General features: G+C 43.6%; 1 protein-coding gene across 1 annotated transcript; it reads right to left on the bottom strand.

Moving 5' to 3' along the window:
- Positions 1-11,549: 11,549 nt before the first annotated feature.
- Positions 11,550-18,266, bottom strand: DMRTB1 (DMRT like family B with proline rich C-terminal 1). Its single transcript, XM_071435633.1, has 4 exons — positions 17,865-18,266; positions 16,239-16,471; positions 15,539-15,683; positions 11,550-12,677 (listed from the first exon to the last, which is right to left on the bottom strand). The coding sequence occupies exons 1-4, from the start codon at positions 18,241-18,243 to the stop codon at positions 12,607-12,609; spliced, it is 828 nt and encodes a 275-aa protein (XP_071291734.1). The 5' UTR covers positions 18,244-18,266; the 3' UTR covers positions 11,550-12,606.
- Positions 18,267-20,135: the final 1,869 nt, after the last annotated feature.

The raw sequence follows: 20,135 nt of genomic DNA, 5'->3' as shown, positions 1-20,135 counted from the left end.
AAGAGTTGCACGGATGGGCAACAAAGTGCTGAAAATTCCCACGGATGTGGGGGGGAGCTGAAGTCAGGACTCCATCTCCTCACCCCACCCCCAGACAAATCCACATCTGGACACAAATGACTCACTAATCCTATTAGAAAGCAGCATTTCAGACCTGTGCTGTAGTCCAAGCTCCATCTGCATTCACAGCAATGTAATTCAGGACTGACTCAGATTTAGAATAGATAAAGCAGTGATGTAATGCTAATATGAGCTAAGAATTATATCCTTGTATGTATATATATATATAAATAAATAAATAGATACATAAAATATATACATTTCTTGAAGAACATTGCAAACTCCTCCCATAACCTCTTGGTAGCAAAATCAAAGCATGTGGTTTGCACTTTTCTGGAACATTAAAACACCATTTCCTTCTTAACAGAAGAAATTCAGACTATGGTTGGCTTTATTTTCCCCAGAGCTGCTCAGAGTCATTGTGGAAATTTTCAGAAGTCTTGGAAGCACAGAGTTCTCCCTGGCACACCAAGCAGGCTCAGTGCTCACAGGTTTGTGTTTGGACATTAATTTTAGAACCATTTCCAAGGATTTTTTAACTGGGCCTGAGGATGTGCCAAACAAGTGAAACTTATTACAGCCTCAGGCTCCTAGCATGAGAATTATTTGAAAGGGAAAAAATCTGCACTGGTTTTAATTTACAAAGAACAGAAACAGCCCTTTGGTTTCATATTGATTGCAGATATTTTCAGGAATTATAATTATATATATAATATATATATAAACAATGTTGGTCTTGTCAATGCAAGTGTTTCTTAAACATCATTTTCTAAGCCAATGTGTATTTATTTCCTCAACTCTTTCCCATGTAGTTGTTTATTGGTTCACTTTTTGCTGGTGCCAAATGCAGTAACATTTTGGGTAGCAGCACACAATGATCACCAGAAAGGCAGGGATTATCTAGGCTGGATTATGTGACACCCAGCATGTGCATCAAGCCACTTCCAGGACACCTACCCTGCCATAAAAAAATGAGTGGAAGATTCCTGAGCTGTGCTGAATGCTCACCTCATTCCTACAGCCACACTACGCCATCACTATCTTTATTTATTTTTTTTAATCATAATCACTTGGGCCTCTGGGTAATTGGAACAATTAGGGTGATTAATTGCATGTTTGTAATAAAAACAGAAGACCAGGGAGCGTTACATTACAGGCTAAATATTTTCAGAAAACTCTATCAGCTGGTAGACATAACAAATGTGATCAGTTCAATGCAACATGAAGCTGAGCACATTGTGCAAACTGGTTTGCTCTGGAACTCGAATCTCCTCAAAAGAAGCCAAAGTGTTTAAAAAAATAAACGAAGTCAGAGTGCACAGGGGGAAAAGAAATATTGACATCTGAGGCTGCTGTGCTTCTAACATAAAGAAACACTGTTTTCCCTTCGGTCCTTTTATTGTCTAAATAGAAAGTGCAAAGCAGGGGGAAAGCGCACAACAAGGCAGAGTGCTCGGGGGAAGGTCAGGAGCTGTGCTTGGAAGCAAGGCGTTCCACTGAAAGGAAAACTGGAAAAGCACACAGCAGGGCTCCTACAGAACCAGCACATTCCTCACTGGCAGCAAGAGGGCAAACGAACCTGCCTGCCACTGCACTCAGACACCAAGGGTTTTGGAGAGGGAGGTCAAACCCAACAGAAGATACTCCCACTGAAAGTTTCATTTGTTGAATCTTCTCTTACAAATCTGGGCTCTCATCTTCTCCCTCAAGATGATGCTACTGAAAGGCAGCTTCAACCCATGCCCCTTTCTGGATTTCCCTGCAACCAGCTGGTCTCCCAAGACCACTTGAACTAAATGGGGCGTGAATGCTTACTTACACACACTTCCCAAAGGAGAAACAAGAGCCAAGAACAGCCACTGCCCACCCCTGCCATGAAAGCTGTGCCAGGGTATGCCAAAATGCCAAATTCCCTGTTCGGGAGGGGATCTCCCACAGCAATGCCAGACAAGGCTCAGCTATCACAGGGTTGTTATCTTGGCCATCCCCTTCCTGCCTGTCCCCTGAAGAATGTGACCAGTGCCACTGTTTGTTGTGCAGCTCAGGCGTGTGCCGTGCAGGAAGGTGCAGGGCTCACACGCCAGGGGATGGCTGCACACTGAGGCAGGCAGAGCCCGGAGAGCTCAGGAGCCACAGCTCCAGCCATCACCTGCAGAGAGATGTGTGTGCCATGTTCCAAACCAGTCCTGGACACCGGTGACTCTACAGCACCTGGACCATGGTGCTCATCAGTTAGGAGTCTTATCTTTGGCTGAGCCTTCACCAGGCTCCTCTGGGAGGTGCACTATCAAATTTCTACATAAATAAAAAGCCAGCTTCTTATATTGCCCACACTCCCACATACCTGCCTGGTTACATGGAGAAAGTGAATAGTGAAAGGTTTTATGCTCCACTTGTATGATTGGAGACTTTGTGCTTTAACACAAGCACAGGGTCACAGGGCAGGAACAAGGTGTTTTCTTTCCAGTCAGCATGAACCTGACATTTATTACATGAGGATTTTGTTCTATTTGTTTTAAGTCAACTACATTTTAACTCAGTTCAACAATGCTGGAAAACCTGACAAAATATTCCAGAGTGTTTAATCAGCACGAATGGACAAACATCCAAAAGTTAAAATAGAAGCATATTGCAGTTTGTTCTTTACACCAGTAGGTCTTTCTTGTTCCAGCCCCTGACAAGCATTTGTGTCTCTGCCTTTGGGAAATCTGTCTTAAACATTTCTATTTAGTTGGGAAAAGTCTTTTCAGAGAAATGCCAATGTTTCTTGTGATTAATTATTGAAGAAATTGGCTTTTATTTTCAATTTAACTGTAGAATTTTTGTCAGGCTCAATAAAGTGCCAAGTGCTCACTTGTTTAAGAGAATAAGCAACATGAATCTGTAAGAGGAGTGGAGGGCAGTGGAGGAGTGCTGAGCTACACATCATCAGTATTTCTGTACATACCCTTCAGAAGGGGCCAGGATTTTCCATATGTGTTTTCAGGTGTCATCACATTGAAGTGAAACAAACAAACAAACAAAAAATGGGCAAAATTAAAGTGCTGGCAATCCTAAAGAGGTTAAACTCCAAAATTCTGAAGGCATTTTCTTGCATTCTCCCTTGGGAGTCTCACTTACTACACAAGGGTGAGGAGAGGAACAGACTAAATACAAATATACACACACACACATATAGACTACATATTAAAGCTTTGAATTTCCTTCCTTTAGCTCTAGGTTGTTACTTTTCAACAAAAATTAATTTGTTGTAGATGGGAAGAACCATCCTTCTCCAGCTTAGACCAAACTTTGCATTCAAATATCCAGTTTGTTATGGGGAAATTGACTTTGGTTTGCTCACTGCAGAAAAGGCAGAGCACCAAGAGAAATGCTTAGTCCTTTAATGTTCCAGCATTTAATTCACCAGTTACAGAGAAAAGTGTTCTGAAGGCCATAGAGATCTGGCTTCATGTAAAACCAAGGTCCAGAAAAATTAATATAATCAGCTACCACCAGTTCAGTCAGAACTTCTGCATACATTAGAACTGTTCATGAATATTTGACTAAAATGGTTATCTAAAAATGCAAAGCCATTTCAATTCACTTCTCACTTATTATTCAGTACCCTACTCCTAACACATTTATATTTTGTAAAATGCTCCTCAGCAAGGAATAGAAAAATAGCTAAAAATTCTGCTTTTCTGACAAGACAGTTTTGTAAGCTGTAAAATATACAGTAGCTCTGTTTAATGGGTAGCATTCTAAAATAGTTAATTAAATTTGCTACTTGATGTTGCTCACACACATGAAAAATTAACCACCTATTGGAAAAGATCTTATTTTCCCAGTCAGGACACTAAAACCAGCCTCTCAAACATGAGCTTAATTATGTAAATATACACAGTATCTATTCACACAGATACTATTCCCTGAGGATACATCACTTTGTGGAGAATTAAAAATTAACTTTTGGTGATCCAGAAATTATTATTAGAGAAGATATCAGTCTGGCCTCTTAGTTCTAGTTACAGCTCAGGTTGAACAATTTTATCACCAGTCACTAAAAACCCTGCACATTATCCACTCTAAACACACTTGGATTATTTTACCTGCTCAGCATCCTGGTCCAGTGGAAGATGTCTCTGCCCATGGCAGGAGGGTTGGACTAGATGACTTTTTGAAGGTCCCTTCCAACCCAAACCATTGTGTGATTCTGTGGCAAGATGCAGCTCACACAAAGTCAGACACTTCAGAGTGCATCAGTTGGTTGTGTGTTCTCCAAAGAGTCTCATTCCTGCTCAGGAACTGCCCCTCACCATCCTCATGCACCCCTGGTTTATGGTTTTACAAGGATTCTATTGAAAAGGGTGATTCTGCTTTGGAATCTTCCTTACAGAGTAACACTGCTGGGATATTCCAGCTGAACATTTCCTCTGTCCTTTGCCAGAGATATTTCCAGTTTTGCTTTCAGGATCACACACTGCTCTTCCCCTAGAGAACAAACATCTGTAAGGTTCTGAGCCTGCATTCTGGTCATAGCTCAATGTTCACTCTTCCTTGTGTTTTTTGAGAGCTAGCCTGTGTTTTTCTTGCCTCTCACTGCACATCTCTCCAAAAGGAACTAAACTCACTGGATGAAACACTGGCCCTCCAACTGCAGTAATTTGCTTTGCAAGTTTCTGGTTTCTTCACCAAATTTATTTCTCTCAGCTGTGGCTCTCATTTAGTCAGATGTAAAAGATTTGTATTTGCAAAAAGAAAGTCCTGTGTCTGGTATGGATGCAGTCAATCTTGTAGAACTGCTGTGCTTGAATGTATCAGAAGACATAATGTAGGAAGTCACACTTGAAATACATTAAGTTGAGAAGTGAACTGTGGCCAATATTAAATACATTTGTGTGACTGCTACAAGGTCCCCATAGGGTCTTTGTAGGCTCTGAGTCCTGTTTTCTCTGGTTTCCCCTGCTGGAGATCCCACTACATTGTGATACATTCTAGCTCTGTTTCTGCAAAGATTCTTCATTTCCTCATTCCCTCACTCAGCTTTGAAAACAGAATGCCTTTTTCTTGGAAGGGAGGTTCATACTCAAGCAGAAAAATAAATTCAAACTGCCTTTAATAATAACCTGCTGTTCTAGAGCACTAGCACAAGGGACACCATGCACACCAAGTCTGTACACAGGCTGTGCTTCCACAGGTTTCTATAATTTAAACAGTTCTCAGACATCATTTTTCTGCAAACATTTCAAGTCCAAAAAAGGTTAAGACCATTGGTCTGACAAAACCAGGACAAGAAGAGAATTAACTGCCTGACTTTACTCGGTAGGACTGAGGTCAGGTATTGAACAAAGCCTTCCTGACTCAGCTTCAACTACTACAGCAACGTGCCTCATGAATCACCCACTAAGAGCTAGCTTATTTAACATCTACTTAGAATCTGGATGATTTAAACACTGTAATAATCACTAATCAATTTGACAAGCTTGAGCTTAGAGGGGGAAAGCCTGAAACTTGGTATAAAAATATCTTTGACCAATTCTTTTCCTACAGTTACACAAAGAAATTAATTTCTTTATATTGCTATATAAATATATGTAACTCTCATGCAGAGAGGTCCTCAAACACAGAGACCTGAACTGAGGGTAACACAATCATACTGAAACAAATGGACTGTCCTGAAGGCACAGCACTCTCCTGCTTGCAGTGCCCTTTCTTACAGCACTGGGTTCTTTCAGCAGGCAGATTGGAAATTGCTTACCCCAGAAGGCAAGTGCCTTCTTGAGCTCCAGTCCTTTCTGTGGCTTCAGGAGCAGTTTGGATTATCTATTGCATGAAACATACATTTCAATTTCACCTCAATTTCTTCAACATAACCCACCTGCATGTTTTCTGGAGAAACTTGCTTACTTGGTTTAAACTTGGAGTAATGGAAAATTCACACCACCCTGTTGGCAATCTGTTCCCCTGGTTAACTCTCTTCCTCTAAAATTTCACTTTTGAACTTGGAAACTGGTGCCAACAAGCCAGTTTTGTTTAGCCAGTATGAAGCACTGTAAAGACATAAATTGGTCTGAAAGAGTCAGATTTCATTTGACCTTGAATCTTGGACTGTAAGTTCAACATGAATCAGCACAAGTCTCATTAGGGCTAAACATCCATTATAGCTAAATTTAGGTCCAAGGAATCCAAAACCATGAATAACTGCGTTGAATTACTTAAAAAATAAAAGCATCCTACATTAAGTCTTAAATGTTTTCCCTTTCCTGTTTTTATGCTAGAGATTCGGTGGGTTTTATATTTAGACTTCTCAAATCGAAAGAATAGTCTGAAAGCAAGAACTTTTTGAATGGGTGTCAAATATAAAGCTGTATCAAGTATGAGTAATGTGTTTTGGGCTTGTTTTATACTGTGGGAGTCAATCCCATAAATGCCATCCAAAACTGGGGTTTAACTGTAGTTATCACTCGCGATCCTGCCATCATCCCTGGCTTGGCCTGGGTGGACTGTTTGCTCAGCCCTGGTTAACAAACCCCAAGGGACCACGGGATCACCTTCTCCGTGGAAATCTTCCTCTCAGCACCGCCAAGGCTGCAGAATCACGGAATATTCCGAGTTGGAAGGGGCCCTCAAGGACCATGGAGTCCAGGCCAGAAGGGACTGGCCCAGGCAGGGACAGAGCCCAGCCCTGGAGCTGGCAGAGCCGCTCTGAGCAGCGGGGCTCTCAGCAGGGCAGGTTGCGAGCGAGCAGCTCCGCCCCAGCACGAAGCCATCGCTGGCGTCTACCCAAACTGAGAAAATCCGCACCATGAGTGGCTACCAGGACAGCAAAACTCCACGGGACTCACGACTCAATCCCCAAGCCTGTACCTGTTTGCCCAGTGGCGTGAAAGGACGGTCCGGTCCATTGCCCCGGAGCCGGCAGGGAGCGAGGGCAGGACTCAGGGAGGAGCCGTTCCCTCATGAGGCGGGAGCGCCATGGCCGCGGCCTCGCCAGCGCCCCCTCACTTCTCTGTGAGTCGCTCCCAAACTCCCAGGAAACGAATCGGGATTCTGAGTTGCAATCTCCCTCCTCAGAGTTCCATTGGAGTACGCCAGGTGCTTTGCGTCGGAAGGTGAAAATTGTTATCCCTCTTGACCTTTTTTTAAGGTTTGGCTCTGATTCATTTGTTGCAGCGGCAACAAAAATTCTGATGAGGTGTTTTGAGGGAAAGCAAAGCGCGGCTGCGGCTGGGACAGCAGGGGAGGCGGCCCGGGCGGGTGTGGGCTCTGCACGGCCCGCAAAGCTCCGGCACTGAGGTCTCCGGCCTCGGCCTTTGTGTCTTTGGGGACAGGCAGGAGGGATCTGTAATGGCAGCGCCTTTGGACACAGGCAGGAGGGATCTGTAATGGCAGCGCCTTTGGGGACAGGCAGGAGGGATCTGTAATGCTATCGCCTTTGTGCCTTTGAGGATAGGCAGGAGGGATCTGTAATGGCAGCGCCTTTGGACACAGGCAGGAAGGATCTGTAATGGCAGCGCCTTTGGGGACAGCAGGAGGGATCAGTAATGCCATCGCCTTTGGGGACAGGCAGGAGGGATCTGTAATGGCAGCGCCTTTGGGGACAGGCAGGAGGGATCTGTAATGACAGCGCCTTTGTGCCTTTGAGCCTTTGAGGACAGGCAGGAGGGATCTGTAGTGCCAGCGCCTTTGGGGACAGGCAGGAGGGATCTGTAATGGCAGCGCCTTTGTGCCTTTGAGGACAGGCAGGAGGGATCTATAGTCCAAGCGTTGAGGAACATCGGGAAGCCAGGAGCCATTTCACAACGTGAGGCACTCCATGAGGAAGGGGACGTCAGCCATCTGCAGGTACACGAGGCTTTTGAGTTTGTGGAATTTAAGTGTATATTTACTGTTGGAAGAGCATGAGAAATAGTCGATTTGCACCTTGATCAAAAGAACACATTTCTTAATGAGAAACAGAGCCTTTTGTAAAAAAATTGGGAAGGTTCTCCCAGGGAACTATGTATATGGCTGTTATTTAAACCACATTCTCTGGAAAGAAGAATTTTGTAAAAATAAATGTCTTGTATTTGCTGTAGCTTATGTGGCTTGAGCACTTTTGAGTCCCTTGTACCAGTAAGGCTATAAAACCCTGTCAGTAATTATTAAATGAAACCAAAAATGCCTCCACTGAAGACAGTTGTGTAAAATAAAAAAATAAAACAAACCTGTGTGGAATCACAGCTAGATCCACAGGGGATCACCCTATGTAATCAGCAGCAAGGGCACCATTAATGTTGCCTGGCTGAGGAGAAGATCCAAAGAACCAGCAAGAAGAAATGAGAAAAATGTCACTCATTGTAATTAAAAGTAATGCCAAAATAAATCTGTTTTTTGTGGGGGCTCTTTCAGATTTGTTGAAGCTGAGCTTACTTGTGCATGGTAAGAAAACTCAAATGCACAAATGTGGGTGTGTGGACATGGCACTGCCTGGGCATCTGCGGTGGATCTGGAGCTCTCTCTGGGCTGCAGAAAAACAGGCAGGCAGTCCCTCTCTGATTTCAGGAACACTTTCCACAATGTCTCTCTTTACATTTGGATTTCTCCCTTTCATTCTGGCAAGCTAAGCAGGGACATAACTCTGTGACTAATGCTAATGTTGCGGTAGTAAAATATTGGGCAAAAAAAATGGGAAAAGCAGACCCACTCGCCCATAAGAATGATTTAATTAAAGTTTTCACTGTTCTAAAATAGTTATGTTTCACATCATAAAGAATTTTTCTGTCGTGAAAACTATTTTTTTAAGGGGAAGGAGATTTTTCTTTGCTGCAAGAGGACTTTATTGGTAAGCAATTAAATATTTCTTTGGATTGCAGTTCAAAATTAATTACTCATTAATGTGGAAAAAAGAGCTTTAGTCTTGCTGTGGACTTAGAGGTTTCCAACTGGGTGCATCTAATTCCAAGAAGAAAAAAAACAAACCTAGAAGGAGCATTATAATTACTGTCATATGAAAACCTGCTTCAGTCCAGATGTAGAAGCCAATAGTCCAAGAGTGTTAACACTGAGCAGTCTGCTGTAGGGAAATGACAGATGAATCCTACATATGTTTGCAGAATGGACATATTATACCATCCTCCTAGAATCTCTTGGGTTTGTTTTCATTTTTCTAAAGCTCCTACCAGAAAAAAAAAAAGAAAGAAAGAAAGCAGATCTACAATCTGAGAGGTCTGAGTGTCACAGACACCTCTCCATAAAATCTGGATCCTAAACTTTTATACCTAACCAATGCTGTCCACTCTCTCTACCCTCAGGAATTCCACTGAAAGTAATGAAATTAGTGGTGGGAGTAAATGTTAAGAGCTGCCTCCTAATTGCAGGTTTTCTCCTTCAAGGAACAAACAAGAGCTTGTGGCTCTGTGAGGAGCCAGGGAGTTGCAGCAAGGACAGAGAATTGACAGAAGTGTCAGGTGTTAGGAATCACACCTGCAGGAGTTCAGCTCAGGGGAGTGAATCCTCAGAAATCTGAAAATAGTGATGATGACAACTGCATATATGCAGATTTCCTACTGCAACCAGTAGCAGCTTGTATGCAGAACGATTTCAGAAGCAAAAATAATTCTTTCTTTTTCCTTCATAAATTTTATTAATTCAACCAAAGTCTGTGTCAATTCAGCCTTAATAAAAAACAATAAAATTCTGGGATGATTTAGTCTGGAACAACCTCTAAGTGACTTGTCTAATCCAAATAATTCCATTTCAATCCAAACTGATTTCATTATCCCTAAGTCATTTATTTAAATAAATGGAATCAGAAGAGATCACAGAGTTTAATTATTGGAAACACTAGTTGGCACTAAGTTTGGAATTAAAATTGCTCACTTTGAAGTCCTTAAGTGCACAGTATGACAATGCCAGTTGTCAAAGAATGTTTTTTTCCTTGGTTAAAAAGGACAAGCTGAGCACAAAGTGGAAGAATGAAACCTTGAATTATCCATGTAAGATAGTTCATCCTGTCAGCTGGAGAGTTACCCACTTTCAATTCTCTTACCAAATCATTTACATCTCTGGGCAGGGATAGGTGCGAGAACTTGGGGACAAGTTTCCTGAAATGTACAAGTCTGAAATGACACCACACAGAGTTTGGTGATGACAGGATTAAGTATATGAAGCAGGGTTGGTCTCACTGTTTTCCTACAGCTGTAGGAACACAGAAGCTTAAGCTGTACTAAGGGAGATTTAGGTTGGATGCTAGAAAAAAGTTTTTTACTGAAAGAGTGATAAAGTACTGGAATCATCTGCCTGGGGAGGTGGTGGAGTCACCATCCCTGGATGTGTTTCCAAAAAGACTGGATGTGGCACTGGGTGCCAGTTGGGCTGTTAGGGCATGGGTTGGACTCGATGATGTTAAGGTCTCTTCCAGCTTGGTCATTCTGTGATTCTTTGAAAATCACTTGACCCTTTGCCCCAGTCACCTTCTTTTCCTTCAGGTGTATAAAGCAGCAAGCTTTGGTAATGGTTTTACAGCTGCTCTGCCACACCTGATATGTTCTAAAACTGACTTTAGACTCCCCCTATAATCAACTTCTCCATCCTTTCAGTTTAGTTGCTCTTTCTTAAACTACTTCCCTCTGGAGATGTCCATTTCTCTGCAGCAATGCAGCAAGGAGACCCTTGTGGAGTGCCAGACCATCCTTCCAGCAGCCAAAGTAAGAGCTTTGTTTCACTTGATGATAGTTCAGAAAGATGGAGGAAAAGGAAAATAAGGAGTTTGACTTGGCAATCTGGAAGCAGTCACTGGCCCAGTAAAACAAACAGTGCTGTATGTGCAGTGTACCTACAGTGGCTGTGCATTACAGTCAGTGAAATGGGCTGGAATCCACCTTGCTTTGAGATTTGAGGAGCAATACAACACTGAATATGACTTCAGACAAATATCTGGGAAGGAGCTGGTTCAAGTATTCATCCTGAACATTGGTGTTTTCTTAAATAATTATGTTATAAAAACCAAACCCTCCATCCACAGAGGAACCTGCTTTGTGGGCACTGCTGGTATTTCTGTTTCTAGATTATTTTATGTTGAAAAGAAAGAGGTATCCAGAGCTTTCCAAGCAGACAGAAGTTTTGGAACACTCTGGGAAGCAAAGATCCTATTGTAAATCTAAGCTATAACAAGTTGTACATCAGATTCTTTGCTCTAGATAAAGGAGTTTTTCTGGTTTTATCTCATGGCAGTTCTAAATTTGCCACTTTCACTTTTTTGCCAGAACACTGCACTGCAAAGCATTCCAGCAGATCACCTACTACATTAAACAAAAGATAAATGTTCTGCTTAGCAGAACTTCTTTCCTTCTTACAAATGTCAGAAAAGAAGTCTGTTTATTTTACTGTGCTCACCTCTACAGAAGCATAAAGATGTAGGAAAAAAAAATATTGAGGCCTAAATCTCTCTCCAGACAAGTCTGTTACACAGAGCTGTTCAGGGCAACATATGACATTTGGCTAGAAAAATTACATGCAGACACATATCCAACCATAACAACAGTTTAATGCATCTTTTTTAATTATACAAAAGTCTCACCCCAATTATTCCAACATTAACAACTGATCCACTTGATACAAAACTAATTAATGCAGGAAAACCAGTAGAGGAATATGCCATTCATTTTTAATTAAAGATTATCACTGACAATCATAGTATGGATGGATTTGACTAATTATTATTGCAACTGGTGTTTTGTCCTGGGCAAATCTCTCCACACCTTGGCTATGCCACAGTGCACTTCCAGTACACACATGTACTACTGTCTATAGGAGCCCTTTACAAACAAACAGCACTGCTCAGTTTCAGCTGTCCTGAGTTAAACAACACTGAAATCATGGATAAATCATCAAGGACATTCAAAATGTCAGATGTGAAGCCTGTGTGACAAGAGGTGATCCCAAATAACTTGTCCCCAACCTACACAGCAAGTGCCTTAGAGGAGCCAGAAACAATGTGGAGGCACCAGGCCTTTCTAGACATTCCTGCTGAGTCCTTCCAAAGAGCACCCACCCTTCCCTGCCCTGCTCAATCATCTTCCTAGGCACCAAGTGCATCAGCAACTCAGGCTGTCTTCTCATCCTCTCTCACACAGTCTTCAGGCTCCACATCCCTGAACTCTTCTGTAACATTGAGAACCAGATTTCCTTTGTAGCAAACTGATACAAACAACATCTTTGTGACTACTGTCATGAACATGAAAATGCTGCAGAGTGCACATGGCTCAGAGACCATGGTCTGGGAGCCAGGTAACCTCAGCAGAGGAACAAATTCAGAGTCATAATCATTTGTTGCTTCCACTGAAAAACCTTTTAGGAACATGGGCTTTGTAGTGCTTGGGAGGCAGAGCTGTGAGCCTGGTAGCTCGAACATTGATCATAAAGTGAGGCAGGGACTAATCCCCTTCTAGCTGTTGTGACTGCTCAGTGATTAAGAGTCATTCTACCCTCATTAACTAACACTCAGAAATGGAAACAGCGCTGCCTGCTCTCAGCTCTTCTCCAGCCCATTCATTGTGTATAATGTACAGATTGGTCTCTTGTTTATTCTGGGGAAGAAGGAGGTTGGCCACATTCATGAACCACCCCTGAATCCTCACTGTCAGCTTCAGTGGCTAAAATGAAGAATAGAAAAATGTCAGAGTTAAACACAAGCAAGCAGGAACACTAAACCCTCTGTTTCAGTTCTTGTTACACCTGGAATCAATCACATTTCCACAACTGAAGCTGCACTAGAATAGAAGTATGAGGCGGACACTTCTGCCCACTTACCTACAGTGAACCTATGCCATGCCTTTTTAACACTCCTGTGAATTCTCAGAGGCCTCCACAGACTGATTCATAATCCACTTTCAAATCCAGCTAGGGATTTTTATTTTATAAAGTATTTACTTGGCAATTTGCATTTAAACCTCCCTCATCTCTTCACAGGCAATCTGGGTTTTGGGTTTCTGTGGCTTGCTCTTTTAGAAAGCCAACCATCTGCAACCAGAGTCTACCATCAGATGCAGTACTGGCTGTTTTACTGGACATACCTTGTGTTTATTTTGTCAAATCTCTGGAACACAACCAGTCAGTACTGCATGGAATTGTGTAACAACATGTCTATACTTCACACCACCCCTGTAAACTGAACTGGCCTCACTAACTCAAACCTTTCTGGAAGCATCTTCTACCCTAGGAGCATCTTTTTCAGGTAAGCCTTGGAGTTTTTCATTTTTTGTTTTTATCCAAGATTTCCTTCTGAAATCAGAGATCACAGATATTTCTCCTCACCAGCTGTCACCCTGCTAGGGCTTTCTATATCCATCTTCCTGCAACAGTTTTGCCAGAAAGCCCATTTCACCTCAGTTCTGGAGGTTTCTGGAGAAAGGATGTCCCCAAGTTTAACTGCAGGTTTCAGTCAGTTCCATTTTGAAAAAAGAAAATACATTATGCAATCCTAACACATCCTCATGCATTACGCATTACAGCTTTTCTCTTTTTTCAAGCATCTTGAATTCCAGAAAGAATTTATTAGTTTCACTCTTCCCTTTACATCTGCATCTTCTGCTGCCAGGCTATTTTGTATGACCTCATGCAGAATTATTCCCCCTCACTGGGTTACAATTGCAAATTCCTACATATCCTGGAGCACAAATGCTATGCAGTAGAATTAATTTCTACTTTCTCCATACCACTAAGGAAACTGGATTGTTCTCTGAGCAACACAAGCCATGATGCATTGTTTCCTATGGCGCTGTGCCTGGGCTGTGATTTCCCTGGTGTGTGTTAAGGGCTGAAGTCATTAGATGGCATTTTGCTCCCTGGGGAGGCTGCTCCACTGATGTTTCTTCCCCAGTTGGCTGTTTTCATCAGTTTTTGGCCAGTACAACTTCACTCTACCAATGCAGGACTGGATTTCCTCTGTTTCCCTCACGCACTATTGTAACTTCTCCCCCATGTTTGTGTGCTACCCCCAGTTCCTTCCCTTCCCTCAGAGTCCAACAGAAAAGCTACAGCTCCCTACATGTTCTCTGCCACTGCAGCATCCCCCAAATTTTTGTCCCCTCCAAATCACAAAGCCCATTAATCCTCATGCATGCTTCCTGATTTGCAGGCTAGCCCCTGTTTTCCTCTCTTCCCCTCGAACTCAAACTTCACCTCCAGCGCGCCATTATCTCCTACACACTGCCTTTATCAGTATCTTACAATAACTTCACATTTCTACAATGTCTGTACACTCCCACCCTGCCATATTCTCCACATTGCCCTTGTCCAGCACATCTCCTGCTTCCCTTCCAGCCATACAAGGAGCAGGGATGCCCTGAGTGCTGGGGGGATGTGTCCCCACTGCTGGGCTGGCTGGCAGGCACTCGCTGGTTGGCCCAGGGACACACACCCCAGTCAGGGACTGAGTGCAGGGTCACAGCCAGCCCTACACCACAACGTGGCTGCAAGCAAATGCTTCAGTGGGAGGCATCTGCTTCCCCTGCACATCAGTAGTGTGCAGGCATGTGATCACAACAGATATGCTTGGCTGAAAATAGCTAATGGGTCGAAGAGTTATGAGAGGCCTGACATTAACAGAAAATGAGGCTGCACAAGCCTTATGTTGTTGAGAAATTAGGCCAAAAAACCCCATTTATATTTTGTCCCACATCACCACCACCACCACCATCTTTTCAGTTGAGATCATTCTACTTCTCTTCTTTCTCCTCTCTCTTGATTTTTCAGTGGGTGATTATTATAATCTATTTCATAAACAGCTCGCTTAATGATTTTTTGTTCTAATTTTCAAGAAGAGAAAGTTATATTTATTTATCTTCATTTATAAAAATTTAAAATTAAAAAAAAATTAAAATAAAACTGGCTATTTATACATCCAGTATTAGTGGTTAATTCTCTGAGCAGCTCTACCCTCTTGTGGTCACAGCTTAGCTGCAGCCAAATGAAAAACTTGCTAATATAATCACAAATGTGTCCACACATAGAGGGGCATGAAGACTTAATCTATGACAGAAATTTAAAACCCTGTGGGAATCAGAGATTCTGAAGATTCAATCTTTCTTTTCCAGCAATTAAAATCTAGGATTTTCATATGAGCAAGAAATTTCATATTATTCATGGTGTTAGCCCGCATTATTTTTTAACCATTTGTCTAAACTGAAATACAGCCAAATAATTTTTAAGATATGCCCTGCACACTAGCTACATAGAGAAGTATTTTCTTTTTGAGAACATGAAGAGATCATTTTCTGGAATAGCTCTGAGTCCTGGGGCCTTTGACATCTGCCTGAGATTGAGGTGCTTTTCAGCTGGAAAGGCCAAGCATGCCAGGCTGCCTCCCCTGGGTCAGCCCTTCCCACAGCTCTACAGTCTGGCACAGGAGTCAGGACTTCAATCACAGAGGTCAAAACTAGCTGGGATCGGGGTCTCCTGGGCTTCCAACTCTGTGTTAGGTATTGAAAGCAGGTTACCAGTGACTCTCTCTTACCATGCACTTCCTTGGTTGTTTCAGCCAGGATGTTCAGTGAAACCGGAGCTGGGATGTAATGAATGCCTGTCAGAAATCCTGGTGGGATGAACTGACGCAGAGGAGTGTAGTATCCTTGAGGGAAATCTCCAGCTCCATCTGGAACCTGGGGAAACACATGAAGCAGATCACCTTCCATCTAAAGACCCTCTCCAGGATACACCTGCATTATCAGACCATTTCTGGGTTTTTGTCCATATGCTGCCATGTCAGTGCACATATTGGCACGTGGAAAGCCTGTGCACAGGATAATATGCTGCAACTGAGGAGCAAGAACTTCTCAGACTATGTCAGAGCAAAACTGACCCTTTAAAGTCCTTGTCACCTGTTCTAGCATCTCATTGGAGTAGTTGGTTTAAACCAGGAGTAGCCATCTACTTTCTCAGTAACCCCTAAAACGTGACAGGAATTTCTATACAAGCATAATCTATTGTTTATTGTCTTGAGGCAGATCACTCTACCTTAACATCAACTGATTAATTGCACTGAAAGCAGGTCAGATTATTAACATCATCATTTGCTAATGTTTTCTTCAGTGCAATGTATCAAAATGCTATGAAGTAACTGATAAGGAAAAAGACTCTTCATGGTTACTTCACCAGAGAGAAGGCAGCTAAAATAAAGCAGTATTAGCACAGGTAATTAAAAGCATGCTACTCACTGATACAGTGGTTGCATTCCCTGGCACACAGCTGCTAGGAATGTGTCGGAATCCTCTCTGAAGTGATATCCCTGGAGGTGATGGAGCTTCCCCACTGCTTGACTCATTGATGGCAAATCCCAGGGAAAATGGGTGGTAAGGATATACCCCAGAACACCCCGGGTACACTTTTGGGATTTCTCTCTCTAGGTATTCTGGGTTGACAGTGTATTCTGGAGGAAAAGCAGGGTGAGCTAGGGAACAATGAGAAAAGAACAAATAAAATTATCCATGAAATTTTATGGAGGTAAGTAGAAATAGATGCAGGCACTTTTCTGTCATGTGCACTGTGAAGTTTATCCTTAGTAAAGCACTGGCTGCAGAATCTTATTCTTTCAGGACATCAACAAGAGCAAAACAACCTACCTTAACTTTTGAGTCTAGTGGTACTTAAAATTCCACATAAACAGCAGAGTTCTAACTCTCTAGTGTTCTAATAATGCAGTCCTATCTGTCACTTCTTAGGTTAATTTACAGCACACTCAGTTTTAGGGTCATACACAAACAAATCAGAAGCAGAAATTAGTTACTTCACTTTTCATCTTGCATCTTGAATATTATTTAGCCTCTCTGAAATTTTAGGAAAAAGAGTGGCTATTTAAATGTAAATAGGGTCCTTCTTGTCTGCCCCATCCTCCGATTGGCAGAGAAGGGAAAGAATTTCCTTTGAAAGGTTTACTTCTGGAGTACTGTAGTTTGTGCCTAATCTTTTTTTGAAGTTACTCAGCAGGTTAGAAATGTTAAGGGAAGGAACTGACAGACATCTGTATCACCACTGTCTCTATAAACATACTTTTATTCCAAAACAAAGCTAAAAAGGGTAACTTATTGACAGTATTCTCTGGGGACTGGAGATGTCCAAATAAGTCTTCTCAGAACAACATTTTGTCTTACAGGCTGCCAGCTCTCCAGAGGCTCAGATTCATGACTACTGCCATCAGTAAGAATTTCTGCAATATTCTTATAGTAATAGAATGGAGTTACTATAATAAATTAGACAAGTCACATTAAAGACTCTATTAAAGGAAGCCATTTAAGAGATGACAGACCATACAACTGCTCCACCTGAGAAGTTTATGCCCTGCTCTTAAATACCAAATGCACTTTTATATCAAGTCATCCCAACCAAATTTAGTCTTTGCTACACGTATTAAGTAAGGCAAAAAGGTCTTTTTCTTTTAGTGCTAGCATGACATGCCAGCTACAGACAGCTTTTCTTTTTGGTGGAATTTTGTGCCTGTGAGTTTATAAACACTGTGACAGCACTCAGAGAAACAAGCAGAGCAGATCCAGTTTTGTTGCACTCCCAGACTAATTTCCCTCTCAGCGAAAGCCACTTTGCCTAAGCCTCGAGCTCGCAAGGGGCGGCGGGGCCGAGCACGCTGCTCCCGCACGGCGCTGCGAAGCTGCCAGGGACGGGACGAGGCTGCAGAAGCCACATGGCAGCCCAGCGCCCTCCGGGCAAGGAGAGCGGGACAGAACGCAGGAGCGAGCGGCTCTCCGGGCAGCCGGAGCCGCAAGTGGCACGTCTGACAGGGGAAAGAGAACAGAGGGAGATGCTGGGAAAAGCTCTGGACAGGTCCTTACCGTCGTCCCTGAAGGGAGGTGGCGGTGGCGCCCAGCATGCCGTGCCCTTGCCGCCGCTGTCGGGCTGGGCGCCCTTCTTCCTCTCGTGGCTGCAGTGCTCGGGGGCCCCGTCCTCCCGGGCAGCCGCCCCACGGCCCTCGCCCGACGGAACGGGCTCCACGCCCGCCCTGGCCGGCGGCTCCGTCTCCTGCTGCCTCAGCGCCTTCTGGGCTGCCATGATCTTCTGGCGCTCGGTGATGAGCGAGCACTTCTCGCACAGGCACAGCTTCCAGCGGCAGTGCCCGGCGTGGCCCTTGACGGGCACCACGAAGCCGTGGTTGCGGCAGCGGGAGCACTTGGGTGCCCGCAGCGCCTTCGCCGTGGCCTCGGCCGCCTCCATGGCACCGCAGCGACCGCCCGAACCCCCCGTCAGGCCCTTCCCGTCCTCTGGGCTTTTATACGGGACAGGGGGGGCTGCCCGGCATGTAACAACCCGGGCCGGGGGGCAGGAGAGCCCACGGCAGCGGGTGGGGAGCGCCCTGCGCCCCGCGGCCTCCCTGCCCTGCGCTTGGCACGGCTCCCCCGGGCACCCCCTACCCGGGCCCTTTGGTGCGGGCGGGAGCCGAGCCCAGGCATGGGGGCTGAGCCTGCAGGAGCTGCGGGGGGCACGGGCCCCACGGGCGGGTACCTCGCTCTGTGCCGGTGCTCGCCGGGGTGGGGGGTTTGGATGGAACCCGTGTGCACGGACGGGAATGCGCTGTCCCTTACACTAGTGCCCTAAAAGTTAATTTTCCCTTTTGGCACGTTAACATCTGCACCCACTTTCATACACCTCGTGCATTCGGTTTTAATATGCACGAGACCTCAGTCCCGTTTTGTTTCCAATTTGCAGCATGCTTCTCTTGATGAGGAGGAGTGACTGCCTCAGCAGAAAAAGAACACTTTCATCATTCTGTTTTTCAAAAGAAGCTACTAAGATGAAGGTGGAAAGCATATGTCATTCCAAAGATCTGTCTACTTTTCTCAGAATTCCTTATTCTCTGGAAACAAAAGCAGGCTTACAGTTAGAACTAAGGAATGCTCCAGTTCTAGTATTGCTTTGAAAGCGCTTGTTATTTGTTACTGCTGGTAGCTGCAAACCCATGGTTTACACAGTAGCCCATTTCAGGAGAAAACTCCCCACTTTGCAACGTAAGGCACAACGCTGCTGAGTTTTCTCACTTATACAACAGCTGTTTTAAAATCTTAAGGTGGCAATAGCTTCTATGTTAAAGAGAACACGATAAAAATTAATCACCAAGTAGTAGTGAATCTTTCTACTAAGTTTCAAGAGAACCAGGTAGCATCTGTCTGCTTGCTCTGAAACAATTCTAACTGCAATGGAGTTTGTTTCACAAACCTGGCAGAAGAGCCCTTCCCTTGGTGCAAAGATTCCGGGAAAGCCTTTGTGCAGCCTTCAGCACCTTGGGGGGTGAGGCCCCAGCAGAGCGGGCCCGTTAGGGATTTGGCAACACTGTGGTTTGGCAGCAAGTCTTGTCTGCAGTGAGCAGCCAGCCCCTGTGCCCGCCACGGCTCAGCCGAGATTTCAGCCTTCTCACTTGCAAAAGACCCAGTAGGATTTTGCACCGAAGTCCTGCAGCTTTCCAGCAGGATTTTGCCAGCGCCTTGATCTTCCCACACTCATTCTAAATATTGACTCTGTATTACATATAGACAGATATAATATTCCTAATTTTATGCTCCATATTTTTACTCAATGCTCGGGGTTGTGCTAATTTAGCTGTAGAATGAAAGAGGATGGGTGACACATTTTAAAAAAACTGTAATTATATCTTTTCATAGATACCCAATCTGTGTTCCTTTGGATACTTGAGCAGAGGGGGAAAAAGGTAGGCAACATGTATTTTTCTCAGTAATTTTCTATTCTGAGTCACATAATACTATTCTTCAAGACATTTACTCAAATACACAGAAATGTATCTCTTCTCTTTCTAAAATGGCGTACCAGCCATGGGCTGTACCAGTTTCTTCACTAATTAAACCACATCTTTCAAAGTCATGTGGATTTTTCTTTTGAACAACTTCCGCCTAAACATTCAAGATTTATTATACTCTCCGTATAGTTTGTTTCAAACATAACTAGACTTGCTTTTTGTAGAAAAGTGAACATTTTACTTTGCTTGTGAGGTAAATCCTTATTTCTGCAGGCAGTTCAGAGAATTCTGTTACTCCAATCCTGTTATGTTTTTGTCTATATATTTGAGTTAGCCTAACACACACTGTAAGAAGACC

Source organism: Agelaius tricolor, unplaced genomic scaffold (assembly GCF_023055355.1).
Source record: "Agelaius tricolor isolate 1412-34295 unplaced genomic scaffold, bAgeTri1.0.p SCAF_11, whole genome shotgun sequence".
Classification (NCBI taxonomy): domain Eukaryota; kingdom Metazoa; phylum Chordata; class Aves; order Passeriformes; family Icteridae; genus Agelaius; species Agelaius tricolor.
Note: the sequence above shows the minus strand (reverse complement) of the source record. Positions and strands in the feature narration are given on the sequence as shown.